Source organism: Mustelus asterias, chromosome 2, assembly GCF_964213995.1.
Source record: "Mustelus asterias chromosome 2, sMusAst1.hap1.1, whole genome shotgun sequence".
Lineage (NCBI taxonomy): Eukaryota > Metazoa > Chordata > Chondrichthyes > Carcharhiniformes > Triakidae > Mustelus > Mustelus asterias.
Window position 1 is genome coordinate 44,115,961 of NC_135802.1, and position 21,761 is coordinate 44,137,721.

General features: G+C 44.8%; 1 protein-coding gene across 1 annotated transcript in view; it reads left to right on the forward strand.

Moving 5' to 3' along the window:
• LOC144480685 (uncharacterized protein C10orf67, mitochondrial-like) overlaps nt 1–21,761 on the forward strand; it is a 187,290-nt gene that overhangs the window by 3,538 nt on the left and 161,991 nt on the right. The window contains exon 3 of the mRNA XM_078200283.1: nt 20,058–20,201. Within this exon, the coding sequence (XP_078056409.1) occupies nt 20,058–20,201 (144 nt within the window). The remainder of the gene's footprint in view (nt 1–20,057; nt 20,202–21,761) is intronic.

Below are 21,761 nucleotides of genomic sequence, written 5' to 3' on the forward strand. Positions count from 1 at the left end.
AATACCTTCTGTGTTGTGACAATTCTGTAATCCTGTTATATGGGAGCAAACCTCTGGGAATGGATGAAAGATGGGCAGAACTGGCATCTTAGCATTCCATGATTTAGATGGTTCAGGTGAGATAGGTGATAAAAGAGGTGGGGATGTTGCTTTACTGATTAAGGAGAATCGACTCTACAGAGGGAGGATACCTTGGTGGGTTCATGCAGTGAGACCATATGGGTAGTACTCAGGAACAGGAATCACATTGTTGGGGTTGTATTACAGACCTCCCAACGGCCAGCGTGAAGTGGAGGAACTGATATGTCAGCAGGTTACGGGAAGATGTAAAAACAACAGGGTTGTTGTGATGGGTGATTTTAACTTCCCCAACATAGAACATAGAACATAGAACATTACAGCGCAGAACAGGCCCTTCGGCCCACGATGTTGCACCGACCAGTTAAAAAAAAAAACTGTGACCCTCCAACCTAAACCAATTTCTTTTCGTCCATGAACCTATCTACGGATCTCTTAAACGCCCCCAAACTAGGCGCATTTACAACTGATGCTGGCAGGGCATTCCAATCCCTCACCACCCTCTGGGTAAAGAACCTACCCCTGACATCGGTTCTATAACTACCCCCCCTCAATTTAAAGCCATGCCCCCTCGTGCTGGATTTCTCCATCAGAGGAAAAAGGCTATCACTATCCACCCTATCTAAACCTCTAATCATCCTATATGTTTCAATAAGATCCCCTCTTAGCCGCCGCCTTTCCAGCGAAAACAATCCCAAATCCCTCAGCCTCTCCTCATAGGATCTCCCCTCCATACCAGGCAACATCCTGGTAAACCTCCTCTGCACCCTCTCCAAAGCCTCCACATCCCTCCTGTAATGTGGGGACCAGAACTGCACACAGTACTCCAAGTGCGGCCGCACCAGAGTTGTGTACAGTTGCAACATAACGCTACGACTCCTAAATTCAATCCCCCTACCAATAAACGCCAAGACACCATATGCCTTCTTAACAACCTTATCTACTTGATTCCCAACTTTCAGGGATCTATGCACACATACACCTAGATCCCTCTGCTCCTCCACACTATTCAAAGTCCTCCCGTTAGCCCTATACTCAACACATCTGTTATTCCTACCAAAGTGAATTACCTCACACTTCTCCGCATTAAACTCCATCCGCCACCTCTCGGCCCAACTTTGCAACCTGTCTAAGTCTTCCTGCAAACTACGACACCCTTCCTCACTGTCTACCACACCACCGACTTTGGTGTCATCAGCAAATTTGCTAATCCACCCAACTATACCCTCATCCAGATCATTAATAAATATTACAAACAGCAGTGGCCCCAAAACAGATCCCTGAGGTACACCACTTGTAACCGCACTCCATGATGAATATTTACTATCAACCACCACCCTCTGTTTCCTATCCGCTAGCCAATTCCTGATCCAAACATAGACTGTGATTCCTTTAGTAATGGGCTTGGACGAGGCAGGGTTTGTTCAGTGTGTCCAAGAGTGCTTCTTCAGGCAATATGTAGATAGTCCAACTCGGGAAGGGGCTTTCTTAGACCTGATTCTGGGAAACTAGTCCGGACAGGTGATTGATATCTCAGTGGGGGACCATTTTGGGGACAATGATCATGATTCTACAAGTTTCAAGACACTTGTAGAAAAGGGTAGAAGTAGTCCCAGAGTGAAAGTACTAAACTGGGAGAAGGCTAACTGCAACAATATTAGGCAGAAGCTAGTGAATGTAGACTGGGGGTGGCTGTTTGAGGGTAAATCCACATCTGATATGTGGGAGGCTTTTAAAAGTCAGTTGTTAACATTTCAGGACAAGTATGACCCTGTAAAAATGAAGGATAAAGAGGGCAAGATTCAGGAACCCTCGGTGACAAGAGAGATCGTGAGCTTAGTGAAAACGAAGAAGGAGGCATACATAAATTTCAGGAAATTGAAAACGGATAAGGCTCTTGAGGAATTCAGAGATAGCAGGGAAGAATTTAACAGGGACTTAGGAGGGCAAAAAGGAGCCATGAAATGTCCTTGGCAGGCAAGATTAAGGAGAATTCCAAGGCTTTTTATGCATATATAAGGAGAAAGAGGGTAGCTAAGGAAAAGGTAGGTCCACTCAAGGACAGTGGAGACAATTTGTGTGTGGAGCCAGATGAGGTCCGTGAGGTCCTTATCGAGTACTTTGCATTAGTATTCACAAAGGAGAGAGATGTGGTGGATGGTGAGTGTAGAAAGGAGGATGTTGGCATTCTAGGACATGTTGAGATAACAAAGGAGGAGGTATTGGAGAGGTTTTGAAAAACATTAAGGTAGACAAGTCCCCAGGGCTAGATAAGGTCTATCCCAGAATACTGAGAGAGGCGAGGGAAGAAATTGCTGAAGCCTTGGCCAAAGTCTTTGTATCCTCTTTAGCCATGGGCGAGGTACCAGAGGATTGGAGAGTAGCTAACATTGTTCCTCTGTTTAAGAAGGGCAGAAGAGACAATCCAGGAAATTACAGGTTTGTGAGCCTTACATCAATGGTGGGGAAATTATTGGAGAAGATTCTTAGGACAGGATGTACTCGTATTTGGAAGGCAATAGACTTATTAGCGATAGGCAGCATGGTTTTGTGAAGGGGAGGTCGTGTCTTACAAACTTGATTGAGTTCTTTGAGGAAGTGACAAGAAAAATTGACCAGGGCAGGGTGTTGTATACATGGACTTTGGTAAAGCCTTTGATAAGGTTCCTCATGGCAGGCTCATACAGAAGGTGAAGTGTGTGTTCTCAGATTACGTGTTCTCAGATGTTCTCAGATTCTCAGAAGGCTGTGTTCTCAGCCCCCTACTATACTCCTTATACACCTATGACTGTATGGCCAAATTTCCCTCCCATTCGATTTTCAAGTTTGCTGACAACACCACCGTAGTGGGTCGGATCTCAAACAATGACGAGACAGAGTACAGGAATGAGATAGAGAATCTGGTGAACTGGTGTGGCAACAATAATCTCTCCCTCAATGTCAACAAAACGAAGGAGATTGTCATCGACTTCAGGAAGCGTAAAGGAGAACATGCCCCCATTTACATCAACGGGGACGAAGTAGAAAGGGTCGAGAGCTTCAAGTTTTTAAGTGTCCAGATCACCAACAACCTGTCCTGGTCCCCTCATGCCGACGCTATAGTTAAGAAAGCCCACCAACACCTCTACTTTCTCAGAAGATTAAGGAAATTTGGCATGTCAGCTACAACTCTCACTAACCTTTACAGATGCACCATAGAAAGCTTCTTCCTGGTTGTATCACAGCTTGGTATGGCTCCTGCTCTGCCCAAGACCGCAAGGAACTGCGAAAGGTCATGAATGAAGCCCAATCCATCACGCAAACCAGCCTCCCATCCATGACTCTGTCTACACTTCCTGCTGCCTCGGCAAAGCAGCCAGCATAATTAAGGACCCCACGCACCCCGGACATTCTCTCTTCCGCTTTCTTCCTTCGGGAAAAAGATACAAAAGCCTGAGGTCACGTACCAACTGACTCAAGAACAGCTTCTACCCTGCTGCTGTCAGACTTTTGAATGGACTTACCTTGCATTAAGTTGATCTTTCTCGACACCATAGCTATGATTGCAACACTACATTCTGCACTCTCTTGTTTCCTTCTCTATGAATGGTATGCTTTGTCTGTATAGTGCGCAAGAAACAATACTTTTCGCTGTATGTTAATACATGTGACAATAATAAATCAAATCAAATCATATGGGATCTGAGGTGAGCTGGTAAAATGGATACAAAACTGCCTTCTGCTTAGAAAGCAGAGAGTAGCAGTGGAAGGGTACTTTTCTAACTGGAGGTCTATGACAAGCGGTGTTCCATAAGGATCAGTGCTGGGGCCTCTGTTGTTTGTAATATATAAATGATTTGGAGGAAAATATAGGTGATCTGATTTTGCAGTTTGAAATTGGCAGTTAATACACAAATTGGGGGAGTAGTGGATATTGAGGAGGATTATCAGAGGATATAGCAGGATATAAATCAGCTGGAGACCTAGGCTGAAAGATGGCGGATGGAATTTAACCTGGAAAAATGTGAGGTGATGCAATTTGGAAGGGCTACTGCAGAAGGAAAGTATACAGTAAATGATAGAGCCCTTAGAAATATTAGCATCCAGAGGGATCTAGGCATGCAGATCCACTATTACCTGAAGGTGGCAACTCGGGTGGACAAGATGATCAAGAAGACATATGGCATGGTGGCCTTCATTGGATGGATCGTTGAGTATAAGAATTGGAAAATCATGTTGCAGCTGTATAAGACTTTGGTTATGCCGCATTTGGAGTATTGTGTACAATTCTGGTCGCCACACTACCGGCAGGATGTTGATGCATTGGAAAGGGTGCAGAAGAGATTTACCAGGATGTTGCCTGGTTTGGACAATATGGACTATGAAGAAAGGTTGGTTGTTTTCATTGGAGCGTGGAGGATGAGTGGGGGACCTGGTAGAGGTTTGGAAGATTATGACAGGCTTGGATAGAATGGATAGTCAGAGTCTTTTTCCCAGGCTCGAAGGGTCAATTACTCCGGGGCATAGGTTGAAAGTGAGAGGGGAAAAGTTTAAAAGAGATGTAAGGGACACGTTTTCACACACAGCGTGGTGAATGCCTGGAACATGCTGCTGGAGAAGGTAGTGGAAGCAGATTTTTTAACAACGTTCAAAAGGCATCTGGATAGATACATGAGTAGGCAGGAAATAGAGCGTTATGGACCACATGGAAGCAAGAAAACATTAAATTAGAGAGGCATCTGTGTCAGCACAGACTTGGTGGCCAAAGGGCCTGTTCTTGTGCTGTACTGTTCTTTGTTCTTTGGGTATTAGTGGTGTATGTACTTACACCCTCTCTGAAAGTGGCACAACAAGTTTTGAAGCTGTTTAAAAAGAGCATGAGGAATCCATGACTTCACTAATAGCGAATGCCACAAGATAGATAATTCTTAGATAAAATACAATTTTTATACAATTGCACACAGAAGATATGTCCAAATTGTTTTCCATTGTGTTTGTTGTTCAGAAAGCAGAGAGAGTTTTAGTTGAGCTATATTTGTATTGTTAAATATTAAAAATAAGGTATAGAGTTAAGTTGGTTTAATTTAGTTGTTCTATGTAAGAAGAGTAAAACTCATTAGATTCATGGTAGACAAAGATGTTTATATGTATGGGGGTTTTGGCCAGTTCAAACTGCTTCTAATGTGCTTAGAAAGGTTTACGACATAAAAAGTAAACATGAATTGGAGAAATAATGAGTTGTTGCTAATGTGCTGGCCTTGGAAAGGGTCCAGAGGAGGTTCACAAGAATGATCCCAGGAATGAAGGGCTTGTCATATGAGGAACGGTTGAGGACTCTGAGTCTGTACTCGTTGGAGTTTTGAAGGATAAGGGGGGATCTTATTGAAACTTGCAGGATACTGCGAGGCCTGGATAGAGTGGATGTGGAAAGGATGTTTCCACTAGTAGGAAAAACTAGAACCAGAGGGCACAACAGGATCGCTAAAGGGGCGATCCTTTAAAACAGATGAGGAGGAATTTCTTCAGCCAGAGAGTGGTGAATCTGTGGAACTCTTTGCCGCAGAAGGCTGTGGAGACCAGGTCATTGAGTGTCTTTAGACAGAGATCGATAGCTTCTTGATTAATAAGGGGGACAAGGGTTATGGGGAAAAGGCGGGAGAATGGGGATGAGAAAAGTATCAGCCATGATTGAATGGCAGAGCAGACTTGATGGGCTGAGTGGCCTAATTCTGCTCCTATGTCTTAATGGTCTAACCAGGGACACCGTTAGGGTAGGAAGACGTTTTGAGTGGAGTTTTAGCTGAATTCATAGAGGGTGAGCTAGGAAGCGAGAGAATGTACAACTCTCAGCATTACAAGAAGCAGGAAAGCCATACAATGGAGTAATGTGAATGAAAGCAACTTCAAGAGGAACTGAAGCTCTGTTAGTTCTCAAAACCAGATATTGAAAAAGAAGCTCCAGAAATATTGAAGTGAAAAGGAAGAAAGGGGAACTGCCTTTGGAACAGGAGAAGTTAAAGTTCATAGAAGTTAAAGTCAGACCTGGGAAGAGAAGAACTGATGAGGTTGGCTACAAACAAGCCACAAATCTGAAGAAATCATGGCTGCGATTCTCCCTTTGCAACCCGCAATTTTTCTGTCGGGTCGCGGTGGGAGACGTGCGTCTCCAGCCTTAAACAGGGATTTGCGCATGCACCAGGAACGCATGCGCACCTTCCAGAGCTGGCGAACAGTCGCCAGTCAGACCGGGGGTCTGCCGGGGTGGGGGGATTGCCACTGCTGGTGGGGTGGGGCGGGGGAGTGGGGTGGGGCGGGGGAGTGGGGTGGGCGGGTGGGCTGTACATCGGGGTGCTCCAGGATAAGGGGGGGGCATCAGGGCTGGCCTGGGAATTGTTGTGGGGGCCGCGATTGGGCCATGGTGGGGGGTGCTGGAGGGGCAGCACTGCAGGTCCCGGGCTGGCCAGTGGTCGGGCTGGCCAGCAAATGGGGAGTCTGACAGATCAGGACCACTGTGCATGCGCAGATTTCCAGAACTGTCAAACTCCGGCGTGAATAGGCCCCATCCCCCCGGGTTTTTAATGAGATTCCCGACTGGGACCTCTGCAGTGCACAGAATGCGGAGATTCAGGTGAGAAGCTAAACTGACAGAACAGTCGGGATTTAGAACAGTTCTCCCACCAATTCAGCACTTTTGGGAGAATCGCGGCCCATATTTCAAGTTTTTGAAGCTATGATATTCTATTGGAGACTGAATACCTGGAGTTTGTGTAAATTTGGATGCATGTTGCAATCCAAGGCAAAAATAACCTGGAAGGAAAACCTGGTGCTGGATTCCTTATTAAAATAGTGGCGAGGAAGCTTTATTTACAGGATTGTTGAAAAACCTCGAACGGATTCTTAATGAACACAGCTAATGGAAAGCATTGTTTCACAATGTGACTTTTTGGGAGTGGAGTTTGGAAACATCCATGAGGTTTGCGAGAAGAAATCCATGAAAGATCGATTGAGTGGCATTTGCCGTTTGGTTTCTGAGTGGAGTCTTATCTGTGAAAACTGTATGCCCATGTGAATCTAAGAGGAGAGGAAAAGAGTACTATATTATAATCAAACTTTTCATGTTTAAAAAATGTCGTAAGAGAGATTGAACAGTTTAGGCCTATACTCTCTGGAATTTAGAAGAGGGGAGATCAAATTGAGGTATATAAGCTAATAAAAGGTATGGATAAAGTAGATGTGGAGCAGATGCTTCTGCTAGTGGGGCATTGCAGGACGAAAGATCATGGTCTTAGGATAAGCAAATTTAAATGAGAGTTGAGGAGAAACTACTTCTCCCAAAGGGTTGTGAAGCTGTGGAATTCACTACCTCAAAGTGCGATGGATGCTGGGACAGACTAAATTTAAGGAGCAGTTAGACAGATTTTTAATTGGTAATGGGTTGAAGGGTTATGGGGAGAAGGCAGGAAAATGGGGATGAGGAGCATATCAGCCATGATCGAGTGATGGAGCATACTCGATGGGCCGAATGGCTAAATTCTCATCCTATATCATATCTTATAGAAAATTATTTTTCCTGTTGTTAAAAACTGATTAATCGTTCTGTGACTCTGTTCCTCCACATTTTCTAAAAAAGGTTAAGGTTATGATCATTCCATTCTGGAATCTTCCCGTCCAGCAGTAATGCTATCTTAAATCATAATGTTGTTACCATTTGTTATTAAACTTTGGATGGAGAAACAGAACAGCAGAGTATTATTAAAATGGTGATAGATTGGAATTGTTGGTGTACAAAGGTGTCCTAGTACACTAGTCATTGAAAGCAAATGTGCAAGTGCAGCAAGCAATTAGGAAAGTAAATGTTATGTTAGCCTTCATTGCAAGAGGACTTGAGTACAGGGGCAATGATGACTTTCTACGGCTGTATTGTGTGCAATTTTGGTCTCCTTATCTAAGAAATGGTATACTTGCTACAGAGGAAGTGCAGCAAAGGTACATCAGAATGTTCCTGGGATGGCAGGATTGTGGAGAGATTGGGTCGACTGGGACTGTATTCACTGAGTTTAGAAGAATGAGAGGTGATCTGATTGAAACGTATAAAATTCTAAGTGCTGGGCAGAGTAGATGCAGGGAGGCTGTTTCCTCTGGCTGAGGGGTCTAGAACAAGGGTTCACAGTCTCCGGATATGGGTAGGCCATTTAGGACTGAGATGAGGAGGAATTTCTTCACCCAGAGGGTGGTGAACCTATGGAATTCTCCAGTGCAGAAAGCTGTGGAGGCTGAACACAGAGTGTATTTAAGAAGGGAATGGATAGATTTCTAGACTCTAAAGGTGTCAAAGAGATATGGGGAGAGTGCTGAATATGGTGTTGGCTTAGTGGATTGGCCGTAATCATGTTGAATGATGGAATAAGCTTGAAGGGCCAAATGGCCTACTGCTGCTCCCATTTTCTATGTTTCTATGATCCCCAGTGGTTGAAGAAGGTGATTACTATAAAAGGTGAATGATAGATTTGTTCATTAAGTAATACAAGATAATTTTAGAAGATTTGGAAAACAATATGTAGTGGAGTGCAAAACTGTTTGCTAGATTTGAGCATATAGAAGTCATTATAAACAATGGAGATCTCTGATTTTCCTTGTATATTTGGACACACTTAAATTTAATGTGTTCAGATAATTCACCGCTTGGTAATGGAGTGTTGCGTGTAAGATTGTGCCACAAAGTTGGTAACTATTCAATTGATTGCTGCTATGTAATGTCCCACAGTATTAGAATATAGCAAATGAAATGCAAACAGGAGTAGGCCAATTGTCCATTCAATAAGATTACAGCTGATCTATTTCATCTCCCACCTCCCTGTCATATCGGCCTTTGTTTGATAGTGCTTGTAAAGTGCCTTGAGGTATTTTATTAAGTTAAAGGTGTATATAAATGCAAGTTTCTGTTATCCCCATTTCCTTAATCCTCTCAGTCGATTGATTTTGGCCTTGAATATACTGACTGACTGAGCATCTATAGTTCGCAGAGAAGATAATTCCAAAGATTCACAATCTGTGACCTTATTGACCCTTTATTCTGAAATTGTGGGCCAGGTTTTTGTGGAGTTGGAAAGACTCCACAGATCTATAAAAATGGTGGGTGTGACCCCATTTCTGACATCCAGTTTTTGCCCGTAGGAATCACACAGGAGGGAAACCCAAGCTCAGCAGGGAAGTTTGAGCTCCATGCTGAATTAATCCAGAATCTGTTTAGGATATTGCACGGGCCTTAACTTGAACTATGGGAGTCGTGAATTGATGGACTAGACAATAGGAGAGTAGATAAAGTCTGTTTACCTTTCACTATCTGGAGCTTTATTAAAGCACTCTGCTCTTTAAATGTAAAAAAAAACCACAGGCTTGTCAGTGAGTTTATAAAAGATCTCTTTGACTGCTTTGGTTGACGGGCATTGGTTTGCAAAAAAGCATAGCATCTGGTCATGCAGTTTTAATAGAGCTTATTGTGGATATTTGCTCAAGAACTAGCATTTATGTCATTGTGAATGCTTGACTGAGTTTCAAACACTAATTAACTCAGCAGGGAGTTCTTCAGTTCAGTTTGATTGACAGTTTAAATCATTATTTAAATCTAGTTAAATCTATTAAATAATTAGCTGTCTTTGTGGGGTCTGAATCAAAGCTTGTTTGTTTTTACAAGAGATGAATCACTTGAGGTTTAAAAGCTTTTGCCATACCCAACTCGGCCTTCAAACATATATAGTTTATTTTGTTTAGATTTAAGATGCCAGTTTTGGACTTGACTAAATCACTTCCAAACTCAATTTAAAACTTAATCTATTATGTCTACTGTTCCTTGGAGGTCTCTTTACTACAAGATTATTAATGAACTCTTATTGTGTAATAGTATACCCAAAATAGCCTGTTCCTAGTTAGTCCCTTGACATACTGATCTAGAAGACTATATTCCATGAACAATTCATCCACACTATTACTGCAAATTTGGTTTGCCCATCCACATAAAGATTAAAGTCTCATATCTAACATGTGCCTCTATTTTTCTGATTTATACTCTGCCCGACACAACAGCTCCTGTTAGGCGACCTATTATAACTCTGACCAATATTTTCTGACTTCTGTTTCTTATCTCCACCCAAACTGATTCTACCTCTTGAATTATGGAACTACTAACTTTAATCCATCCTTTTTATCAAGGCTACCACAACTTTTTCTATTTTGACTATTTCTTCCAAAAGTTAGGTTTTTAGTTTGTAACCTTGGTCACTTTGCAACCATGTTTCCATAATGGTAATAAATCAAACATACTAATTTCTAATGTGACAGCTGTCAGATTGTTTTGTTTTAGGACGAGGTCTCTTTGGTTTATAAGATAGTGTTTTTTGGGATGGTAGGTTTAAATGTAGGGTAGGTGAAAGGAATCATGTGACCTGTTCTGAGGTCTGCCTTAGAGTGAGCCTGAGAGTTTCATTTTTTTAGAGATTTGATGAAGGCTTATTATTTTATTGAGAAGGAGGTACAGGGTTTTGAAAATAGTAAGCAAGAGACAGAACTAGCCAGGCCTACTACTTAAGCAGAAAAATGCTGACTCTCTCATTGACCACAAAGAATGTGGGTAGACCCTGTCCTCGGGTTGAAGACTGAGTTCATGAGGAGGGAAAGGAGGCTAGAATACTTGTCTATCTTGAAGCTAAAGGATGAGGTCTATTGTGTAACCCTCGCAGTGAGAGAGAGTCTGGGATTGGAGGCTGCCTAGCTGGGGAAGTGAAAGGGAAGCAGCTCATTGGAACCTTGGAACACTTGTGAATCATTTGTGATAAGAAGTGCAACAATTCTGTGGAGAGTGCAATCCGTGATAAGTATAAAACCGTTTATTTCTGTGGTTGAAAGTCTAAGTTGCTACAAAAGAATAAAAGTCCTTACTCAATATTGTTGTTAGTTATTTGATACAATAAAAGTTCTAAAACATGAAATCTTCACATTTCCATTGTTCACTAGATGTTCAGATTTCTCAATCGGTCTGCACGGAGATTGTAACACTATCTGTTATTAGTTTATTATTTATTCTCCCAGCCCACTGCACTTGCCGGGAGATTCAATCAGAGGCCATTTTGCGGGCTCCTCGCTGCGCACCACAGCCTCTGCGATTCTCCAGGCGCCAGATTTCTGGCGCCGTCAGCTCAGCACCAGAAATTGGCAAGGGGCTGCATAAATTATTTAAATATTCATTTCAATGTAATTTACATCGGATTAGCTTCTTCCCCCTGCCATGAGTGTTTCACTCCAGCAGGGTTTACAATAGCTCCCGCTAGGGGGAGCTGACGGCGTGACCTGCTGGAGTGCAGGAAGGCCATCAAAGTCCCCCAGAGGATCGGAGTTAAGGAGGGGTGCCCCCTGGGCTTTGTGAGCCTGGCCCTCCTGCACTGCCCAAGGGGCACATTGGCACTGCCCACCAGGCACAGGCAGTGCCTAGAGGCCAGGGCCAGAGGGGGCAGGGCCTAATGGGAGCTGGGCCTTCAGGGGAGGCGGGGGGAGATTGGTGGGGAGGTGCTGTAACCACTCTGCACTAGGATCAGTGATAGAGGGATGGAGGCCAGCGATCAGAACTGGGCATCGGGGTGGGGGTTGGTGTCAGCCTGCTGGGAGGGGGAAGGGTCGGGCTGCAGGTGGGGAGATCGGGACTTCTGGGGGAGGGTGACAGATCTTAGTTCTGACAGGTCAGTGTATGGCATGCGCAGTGATCCATTCAGCACTATGCTGCCAGCCTCTCCAGCTTGAATAGAACCCACCCCCTGATATTTTGCATGAATCACGCCAGTGCACAGAGTGTGGGAGATTCATTTTGAAATTTCCGTTGAAAAAAACAGCAGGATTTATTCCAGTTTTTACATGAATTCGACACTCAGAATTTTTTGGGGAGAATTGCTCCCTTGATCTTTGGTCTTTTTTTCCAATTTTCTCTGATGCTACCTTCTTCACAAATGCCCCATTATCTTCACTGTTCCTTCCTGACCCACTCTGCTTATTTTCATCCAATATGTTGCTTTGCCCCAGAGTCTCAACATTTCCTTTATTGGTTTTGAATTTTCCTTTTCCTGAATCCTCCCACCTGCAGCTTTATTAGTTTAAAGTTCTATCTACTGCCCTAGTCGTTCAATTCACCAGGACACTGGTCCCTACCTCGTTGAAATGGAGTCTGTCCCAACAGAACAGATACCTCTTTAACCAGTACTGGTGTCAGGGGCCCAGTTTCCTACATCACTCTTTCAACCACACATTTAATTGCATAGCGGGAGAATCCATCAAAGAAAGTCATGCAATGCTGATCTGAGGAATCAGATCTCCTACAGGGCTGCTTGGAGTCAGTGGACTGGTCAGTATTTAAAAACTCTGCGAGCAGCCTGAATGAATACGCCACTACAGTAACTGACTTCATTAGTAAGTGTGTAGAAGACTGTGTGCCAAAGAAGCAAATGCGTGTGTTCCCCAATTGGAAACCATGGATGAACAGTGATATCCACTGCTTGCTGAAGTCCAGGTCTGAGGCGTTCAAGTCAGGCGACACTGACCTATACAAGAAAGCCAGATATGATCTAAAGAGGTCCATCAAAGATGCCAAAAGACAATACCGGACCAAGCTAGAGTCCCAGACTAGCCACACTAACCCCTGCCAACTATGGCAAGGTCTGCAAGACATGAGGCTACAAGATGAAAGCATGTAAAATCGCTGGCGCCAACGCACCCCTCCCTGATGAGCTCAATGCATTCTATGCCCATTTTGAGCAAGAGGTCAGCGAGAGCATGCCCTCCACCCTGGAAGCCCTGGATGAACCTGTATCTGGGGTCACCATTGCAGATGTCAGACCAGCTTAAGTCAAACCACGGAAAGCAGCTGGCCCGGATGGGGTACCCAGACGTGCACTCAGATCTTGTGTGGATCAGCTGGCGGGAGTATTCACCGACATCGTCAACCTCTGTTTACAACAATCTGAGGTCCCTATCTGCTTCAAGAAGACAACCACCATCCCGGTACCTAAGAAAAACCAAGCAGCGCGCCTTAATGACTGTCGGTCGGTGGCTCTGACATCCATCATTATGAAATGCTTCGAAAGGTTAGTCATGGCATGAATCAATTCCAGCCTCCCGGACTACCTGGATCCACTACAATTTGCCTACTACCGCAACAGGTCCACAGCCGACGCCATTTCCCTGGCCCTGCATTCAACCCTGGAACACCAAGATAACAAGGACACCTATGTCAGACTCCTATTTATTGATGACAGCTCAGCATTCAACACAATTATTGCCGCGAAACTCAACTCCAAACTCCATGGCTTGGGCCTCGGCACCTCCAACTGCGACTGGATCCTGAACTTCCTAACTCACAGACCACAATCAGTAAGGATAGGCAACAACACCTACTCCACGATCATCCTCAACACAAGGCTGTGTTCTCAACCCCCTACTATACTCTTATACACCTATGACTGTGTGGCCAAATTCCCCTCCAATTCGATTTTCAAGTTTGCTGACGACATAGGGGGTCGGATCTCAAACAATGACGAGACAGAGTACAGGAATGAGATAGAGAATCTGGTGAACTGGTGCGGCAACAATAATCTCTCCCTCAATGTCAAAACAGAGGAGATTGTCATCGACTCCAGGAAGCGTAAAGGAGAACATGCCCCTATTTACATCAATGGGGACGAAGTAGAAAGGGTCAAGAGCTTCAGGTTTTTAGGTGTCCAGATCACCAACAACCTGTCCTGGTCCCCGCCATGCTGACACTATAGTTAAGAAAGCCCACCAATGCCTCTACTTTCTCAGAAGACTAAGGAAATTAGGCATGTCAGTTACGACTCTCTCCAGCTTTTACAGATGCATCATAGAAAGCATTCTTTCTGGTTGTATCACAGCTTGGTATGGCTCCTGCTCTGCCCAAGACCGCAAAGAACTGCAAAAGGTTGTGAATGTAGCCCAATCCATCACGTAAACCAGTCTCCCATCTATTGACTCTGTCTACACTTCCCGCTGCCTCGGCAAAGCAGCCAGCATAATTAAGGACCTCACGTACCCCGGACATTCTCTCTTCCACCTTCTTTCTTGGGGGAAAAAGATACAAAAGTCTGAGGTCACGTACCAACTGACTTGAGGACAGCTTCTTCCCTGCTGCTGTCAGACTTTTGAATAGACTTACCTTGCATTAAGTTGATCGTTCTCTACACCCTAGCTATGACTGTAACACTACATTGTGCACTCTCTCGTTTCCTTCTCAATGAACGGTGTGTTTTGTCTGTATAGTGCGCAAGAATCAATACTTTTCACTATGTTAATACATGTAAGAAGTTTAACAACACCAGGTTAAAGTCCAACAGGTTTATTTGGTAGCAAAAGCCACACAAGCTTTCAGAGCTCCAAGCCCCTTCCTCAGGTGAGTGGGAATTCTGTTCGCAAACAGGGCATATAAAGACACAGACTCAATTTACATGAATAATGGTTGGAATGCGATTACTTACAGCTAATCAAGTCTTTAAGATACAAACAACGTGAGTGGAGAGAGCATCAAGACAGGCTAAAAAGATGTGTATTGTCTCCAGACAAGACAGCCAGTGAAAATCTGCAGGTCCAGGCAAGCTGTGGGGGTTACAAATAGTGTGACACGAACCCAATATCCCGGTTGAGGCCGTCCTCGTGTGTGCGGAACTTGGCTATCAGTTTCTGCTCAGCGACTCTGTGCCGTCGTGTGTCGTGAAGGCCGCCTTGGAGAACACTTACCCGAATATCAGAGGCCGAATGCCCGTGACCGCTGAAGTGCTCCCCAACAGGAAGAGAACAGTCTTGCCTGGTGATTGTCGAGCGGTGTTCATTCATCCGTTGTCGCAGCGTCTGCATAGTTTCCCCAATGTACCATGCCTCGGGACATCCTTTCCTGCAGCGTATCAGGTAGACAACGTTGGCCGAGTTGCAAGAGTATGTACCGTGTACCTGGTGGATGGTGTCCTCACGTGAGATGATGGCATCTGTGTCGATGATCCGGCATGTCTTGCAGAGGTTGCTGTGGCAGGGTTGTGTGGTGTCGTGGTCACTGTTCTCCTGAAGGCTGGGTAGTTTGCTGCGGACAATGGTCTGTTTGAGGTTGTGCGGTTGTTTGAAGGCAAGAAGTGGGGGTGTGGGGATGGCCTTGGCGAGATGTTCGTCTTCATCAATGACATGTTGAAGGCTCCGGAGGAGATGCCTTAGCTTCTCCGCTCCGGGGAAGTACTGGACAACGAAGGGTACTCTGTCCACTGTGTCCCATGTTTGTCTTCTGAGGAGGTCGGTGCGGTTTTTCGCTGTGGCGCGTTGGAACTGTTGATCAATGAGTCGAGCGCTATATTCTGTTCTTATGAGGGCATCTTTCAGCGTCTGGAGGTGTCTGTTGCGATCCTCCTCATCCGAGCAGATCCTGTGTATACGGAGGGCTTGTCCGTAGGGGATGGCTTCTTTAGCATGTTTAGAGTGGAAGCTGGAGAAGTGGAACATCGTGAGGTTATCCGTGGGCTTGCGGTACAGTAAGGTGCTGAGGTGACCGTCCTTAATGGAGACGCGTGTGTCCAAGAATGCAACCGATTCCGGAGAGTAGTCCATGTTGAGTCTGATGGTGGGATGGAACTTGTTGATGTCATCATAGAGTTGTTTCAGTGATTGTTCACCATGAGTCCAAAGGAAGAAAATGTCATCGATGTATCTAGTGTATAGCATCGGTTGAAGGTCCCGTGCGGTGAAGAAGTGTTGTTCGAACCTGTGCATGAAGATGTTGGCATATTGAGGTGCGAATTTGGTCCCCATGGCTGTTCCGTGTGTCTGGATGAAGAACTGGTTGTTGAAGGTGAAGATATTGTGGTCCAGGATGAAGCGGATGAGATGTAAAATTGCATCTGGAAACTGGCAGTTGTTGGCGTTGAGTACTGAGGCAGTTGCAGCAATGCCATCGTTGTGGGGGATGCTGGTGTAGAGTGCCGAGACATCCATTGTGACGAGGAGTGCTCCTGGTTCAACTGCTCCTGGTTCAACTGCTCCATGTGTGCCGAGTTTTTGTAGGAAGTCCCTAGTGTCGCGACAAAAGCTGGGGGTTCTTTGTACAATGGGTTTCAGGATGCCCTCGACATAGCCGGAGAGGTTCTCGCACAGGGTCCCATTGCCCGATGCAATGGGACGGCCGGGTATGTTTGCCTTGTGTATCTTCGGGAGGCAGTAGAGATCTCCAACGCGGGGAGTACGTGGGATAAGAGCACGGAGGGTGCTCTGAAGGTCCGGATCAAAGGTCTTGATCAGAGTGTTGAGTTGACGGGTGTGTTCTTTGGTCGGATCTGCAGGTAACTGTCTGTGGTGTTCCTCGTTGTTTAGTTGTCAGTACACTTCTTTGCAGTAATCCGTTCTGTTCAATATGACGATGGCCCCTCCTTTGTCTGCTGGTTTGATGACAATGTTGCGGTTGGTCTTGAGAGCATGGATGGCCTTGCGTTGTGTTTGGGTGATGTTCGGGGCTGTCTTTTGAGTGCGGCTGATGAATTTGGTGTTGACGCACCTCCTGACGGCTTGGGCATACATGTCAAGTCGAGGGCAGCAGCCTTCCGGAGGAGTCCAATTCGACTCTTTCCTCTTCGGATGCACTGCGGATCTCTCTGTCAGCTGTTCCGGTTCATTGGCTGTCTCATTGTGTTCACTGTTGGCCTCTTGGGGTTTGTGGAAGAACTCCCTCAGCCTCATTCGCCTGATGAATTCCTCTGTGTCTGCTGCGAGATTGATGGGGTCTATTTTGGTGGTGGGGCAAAAATTAAGCCCTCGGCTGAGAACTCCGATTTCATCTGGTTGAAGTGTGTAGTCGGACAAGTTGACAATGGACTTCCCTGCAGTGGTACTGTTTTCTACTGTGGTACCGGGGGAGGCTTGGCTGCTGCTGATGGTGATGCCGAGTTTCTCAAGTTTCCTGTTCTTGGTGTGCATGTAGATGGCGTAGTTCCTTTGTCTCGTCTGCTTGGCAGAGTTTCGCAGCTGGTCTGCATCCTGAGCGCAAGTTGAGAATATGTTAATACATGTGACAATAATAAACCAAATCAAATTTAATCTATCTGCTATCTGTTTGCCAATAGGTTTGTGGCTTGCATTGAAATCCAGGAATTATTACTTTTGGGGTGTGCTGTTTAATTTGGACTTGGGTTCCTCAAATTATCTCAGCAGAACATCATTTTTAGTTCTAACTACATTGGTTCCTACATGGACTGGGACAACTGAATCCTTAACCCCCTCCCTTCTAAGTGCTTCTCCGCCCATGATAGGGCGCCTTTAACCCTAGCATCAGGCAGGCAATGCAACCATTTGAACTCCTAGTCACAACTGCAGAGAACAATATCTGTACTCCTGACTATATTGTGTCCTATCATTGCCACATTCCTTTCCACTCTCCCACTTGATTGACCTGCACCATATTGATATGGTCAGTTTGCCCAACCAATTTGCAGTCCTTGTTCTCACCCACACAGGTAGCAAGCATCTCTTTTGAAGCTGTTGATCAAAGTCACGGGCCGAGGCTCCTCGATCACTACATCCTCATGACTTGCAGTCAGGCACACCCTCCTGTATGTAACCATTGACCATCTCAAATGTTTTACTTGACCTCAAGTGTATGACTACCTCTTACAAAATGTCCAGGTATCTCCCATTCCCTGATGTTTGCTAGGCAGACTCCAGCTCAACAACTTTGAACCCAAGTTCTTCAAGCTGAAGACATTTAGCACAGATACGCTTGTCTCCAATCACAGTGCTTTCCATAAACTTCCATGTGCTGCAGTTATGGCACACCAACTGCCCTTCAATGTCTGTCTCATCTTATTTTTTTTAAATTAGTGAATTAGTCAATAAAAAAACAATTATTTCAGTTTAACTAGCAAGTTATAGTTTCCTGACTTGGAGAGAAAAAAAACTCACCCAAATTACTGGGGGTAAAAAAACCATATAGGGGACTTTGTTAATCAACACTTTGTGTAGATTTATCTAAGAACGCAATCGGGTTAAGGAGGCAGGATTTGCCTTTTAAAATCTGTGCTTATTAATTCTTATTAACCCATAGTCTGCAAGTGTGAATTAAGTTTTACTTTATAATGGCTCCTATCAGTTTTACTGATTGGCCTATAGTTACTAAGTTTCTCTTTCTCCTCTTTTTGGAAGAGGGATCCAACATTTGCAATCATCCAGTCCTCTGAACCAGTCAAGCATCCAAAGAGGTCTGGAAGATTGTAGTTACAGTTTGCACTATTTCATCTTTACCTTCCCAGTGCAACCGAGGAGGCATTTCATCCAGACATGATAACTTACTACATTTAATGACACCCTATTTTGCATCTCTTCTATTTATTTATTTATATCCAATTCTATATCTTTGCTCCTTTGTCCTACACTCTGGCATTAGCATTATCCTCTTTTTCGTGAATACCCATGAAAAATGCTTGTTCAGTATTTGAGCCATGAATTGTGCCTTTTTACTCCACTTGCTCATCATTTTTCTTACTTTCTCCTGAAACTAATGGGCCCGATTTTACCATTTTCATTCGAAGTGCTGAATCTGGGCGTAATGCAGATCTGACTTAGAAATCTGCTTTCAGGCGCCCCCAGACGCACTCAGCCTGAAAACAAATCGCAGGTCCCATTCGCGCTGTGGGTGGGGCTTATCGCGCCTGAAATGATCGGAGCTCTGAACTGCGCATGCGCGGTTAGAAAAATTTTGAAAAATCGCGCCTATGTCAGATTGCTTCCGAGCCGCAGAAAGCGGAGAAAGCGGCCCGGGATCGAAAAGCAGGAACGAGGGTGCACACACACATCACTGTCCCCCTTATCCACCCATCCCTCCGCTACCCAGACCGATCACGACCCCCTGCCCCCTTAGCCCGCACAGATCGCCCGCAGAGTGGCAGCGGACCCCACTGCCCCTCCCCCTACCAGAGATCCATCTGGCCCCCCCCCCCCGCACCAGTGAGCGATCGGGCCCCCCCCCCCCCCACCCCACCAGGGATACATCTTACCCGCCTTCCCCCCCCCCCCCCCCCCCCGCCCCAAAGAGAACAATCTGGCCTCACTGCCCCCCCCGCCCCCGTCCCCACCAGAGAATGGTCTGGCCTCACACACCTCCCCCACCCCCCCAGACAACAATCTGGCCTCACTCCCCACCCCCCCAGAGAATGGTCTGGCCTCACTCACCTCCCCCCTCCCCAGAGGAACATCTGACCAGCCTCCTCCTCCCTCCCCACCAGGCAACGATCAGCCCCCCCCCCCCCCCCCCCCCCCCCCCAACCACCAGACAACGATCAGCCCTACTCCCCACCCACAGACAATGATGGGCCCTCACCAGAGATACATCTGACCCGCCTCCTCTTCCTCCCCCCCACCCCGCCCCCAGAGCATGATCTGACCTACCTCCCTCCTCCCTCTTTCCCCCCCCCCCCTCCTCCCCCACTGATCTGAGTCAGAGAGCCGTTGGAAGCACTGAACGCGCTCTTCAGCAGCTGGAGCGCCCGATTCAGACTTTTATTTAGCAGGTCCATTTCGGCGCGGTTCCAGATTGGCAAACGCGGTGGTAAAGGGGGAAATGCTGATAAAGTTGGGCGGGAAGTCCATTAATTCAATTTAAATGCATGCAAATGCATTTAAAGCGCCGTTGCGCCCGTTTTGTGCACGAAGCGGATTGCCGCCATTTCCGGGTTTCGGTAAAGTGGCAATCTGTGCGGGCGTGGATCGCGTTAATGGCCTCACACCCGACTTTACCACATTTTCGCGCCAAATGGTAAAATCGGGCCCAATGATTCCTTTTTCCAGTTTCTCTCTGTGCTGTTAATCCACCTGGTATTTCTTTGTATTCTCTGCCTGGCATCATCATAAATCTCCTTTTTCTGTATTATATTGCATTAATGTAATAAATGATTGTTGTAATATGATTAATATTTTGTCTTATTCAGGAAATTGCCATACTTAAGAGAACTGTACAATCCCAAACACAGCTCCTAAAAGCAGACTATGGAAAGAAACTGGGGCAGCAATCCTTAGAGCTATATAACAGGATTAATGACCACAATTCTTATCTCCGAAATTTTTATCTGCAGGTAATGATCACATTTAATTTCTATTTATATACTGTTATGAATACTTCAGTATATTTTGTGTTTATATGGTGAGGGTAAGAAGCTAGTTCCACCAACATGCTGCAGTATTCATTTCAACCATTAGTAGATAAATTCATGAATTAATTGTTCAGTTAAAACAGATATGCTGATGCACAGAATTTGGACTTTACAATAAATATTCACTTTCGCAGTCAATTGCTTACCGAATCCTTGGGTGCATGTTGACTAAAACAATTTTGGTCCTAACCAACAGGATTAGTGCAATGTATGTATATTATGTGTAATAGCTTTTAGTTTAATATGGTTGAATTTATTGATGACCTTATGATATGGAATCTGTGGTTTCAAAGCTTGTATTGAGGAGACAGAAGCTAATTGTAAAGAGAATCTAATAAAGAAAACTGACTTTTACAGTTTATATGGAAATTTAAGACAGAGACTGAGATTGGAAACCACAATTTCTGGGAAGACTGGAATAGGTTGAAATCATATGAAAGGACACACAGCCATCAGAGCTCAGATGCTGATCCCAGTGGGGCGTTGCAGGCAGGCTGAAGAAGGCCAAGGCCATCCAGAAACTGAGAATAGTCAAACATTCAGCTGGCACAGCTGTTTCCATTACTTGAAGATAATATTGGTGAACTTGCGCAAGCCAGACATTCACTGTAGGCAGAGTTGAGGAGGTTCTGCAGACGTCTGCCATTTTTGTTGGAAAACCAAGCCCATGTTGGTTGTGCACTGCTGTCGGCTGCAGATCTGGCTAAATCCTAGAAGACGAGGAGCTGAAATTCTTCGGGAGGACGACAGAGTTTTGAAAGACTTTGTGACTGACGTTGATATATGTGCTGACTGAACTGTTGAGAGTCAATTTGTAAGATTTGTCTTAGTGGTATCTGTCATTTAATATGTAATTTATAGTTGATCCTAATTAGCCTGTTAATTCATGTTTGCTTATGTTTATTCTAGGTATTATTGTGTAGATGTTTATCCAGGATAATATTTAGTTTTTGTTTTGTTTGACTCTTGTATAGTAAACATTCTTTTGTTTAAACCATGGAATCTTGTGGCTTCATTCTTTCAGTTAATAATGGAGGTTTCCAAAAAATTACTGGTCTTGACCTAGATCATAACAATGACTAAAAAGTTCTGCTGTTGACTTCTGTTACTGTCTAAGAAAAAGCATGACTTTTTTTTAATGGGTACACGTTATTTGCTATTGCACGTGTGTGAAAAATCAGTATGACTTATTAATAGGAAATAGCTCTTGGCACCTGATGACATATAGCATTCCAAGATTAATTTAAAGGCAAATTTTGAGAATTTTGTGATATTTGGTGCATTGATGAGTAATATTTCGATTCTCGCCATCGAATCACTGGGTGGAGCTAAATTATGAACCAAGTTAGATTAGGTGGGGTGATAAAAGTGCCTTTTATATTCTACTGAGATGTGCACTGAATAATTAAACTGTTTCTTACTAAAAATAATCAACTTGACAGATTCTTTAATTTATAAAGCACGTTAGGATGGAAAGACTTC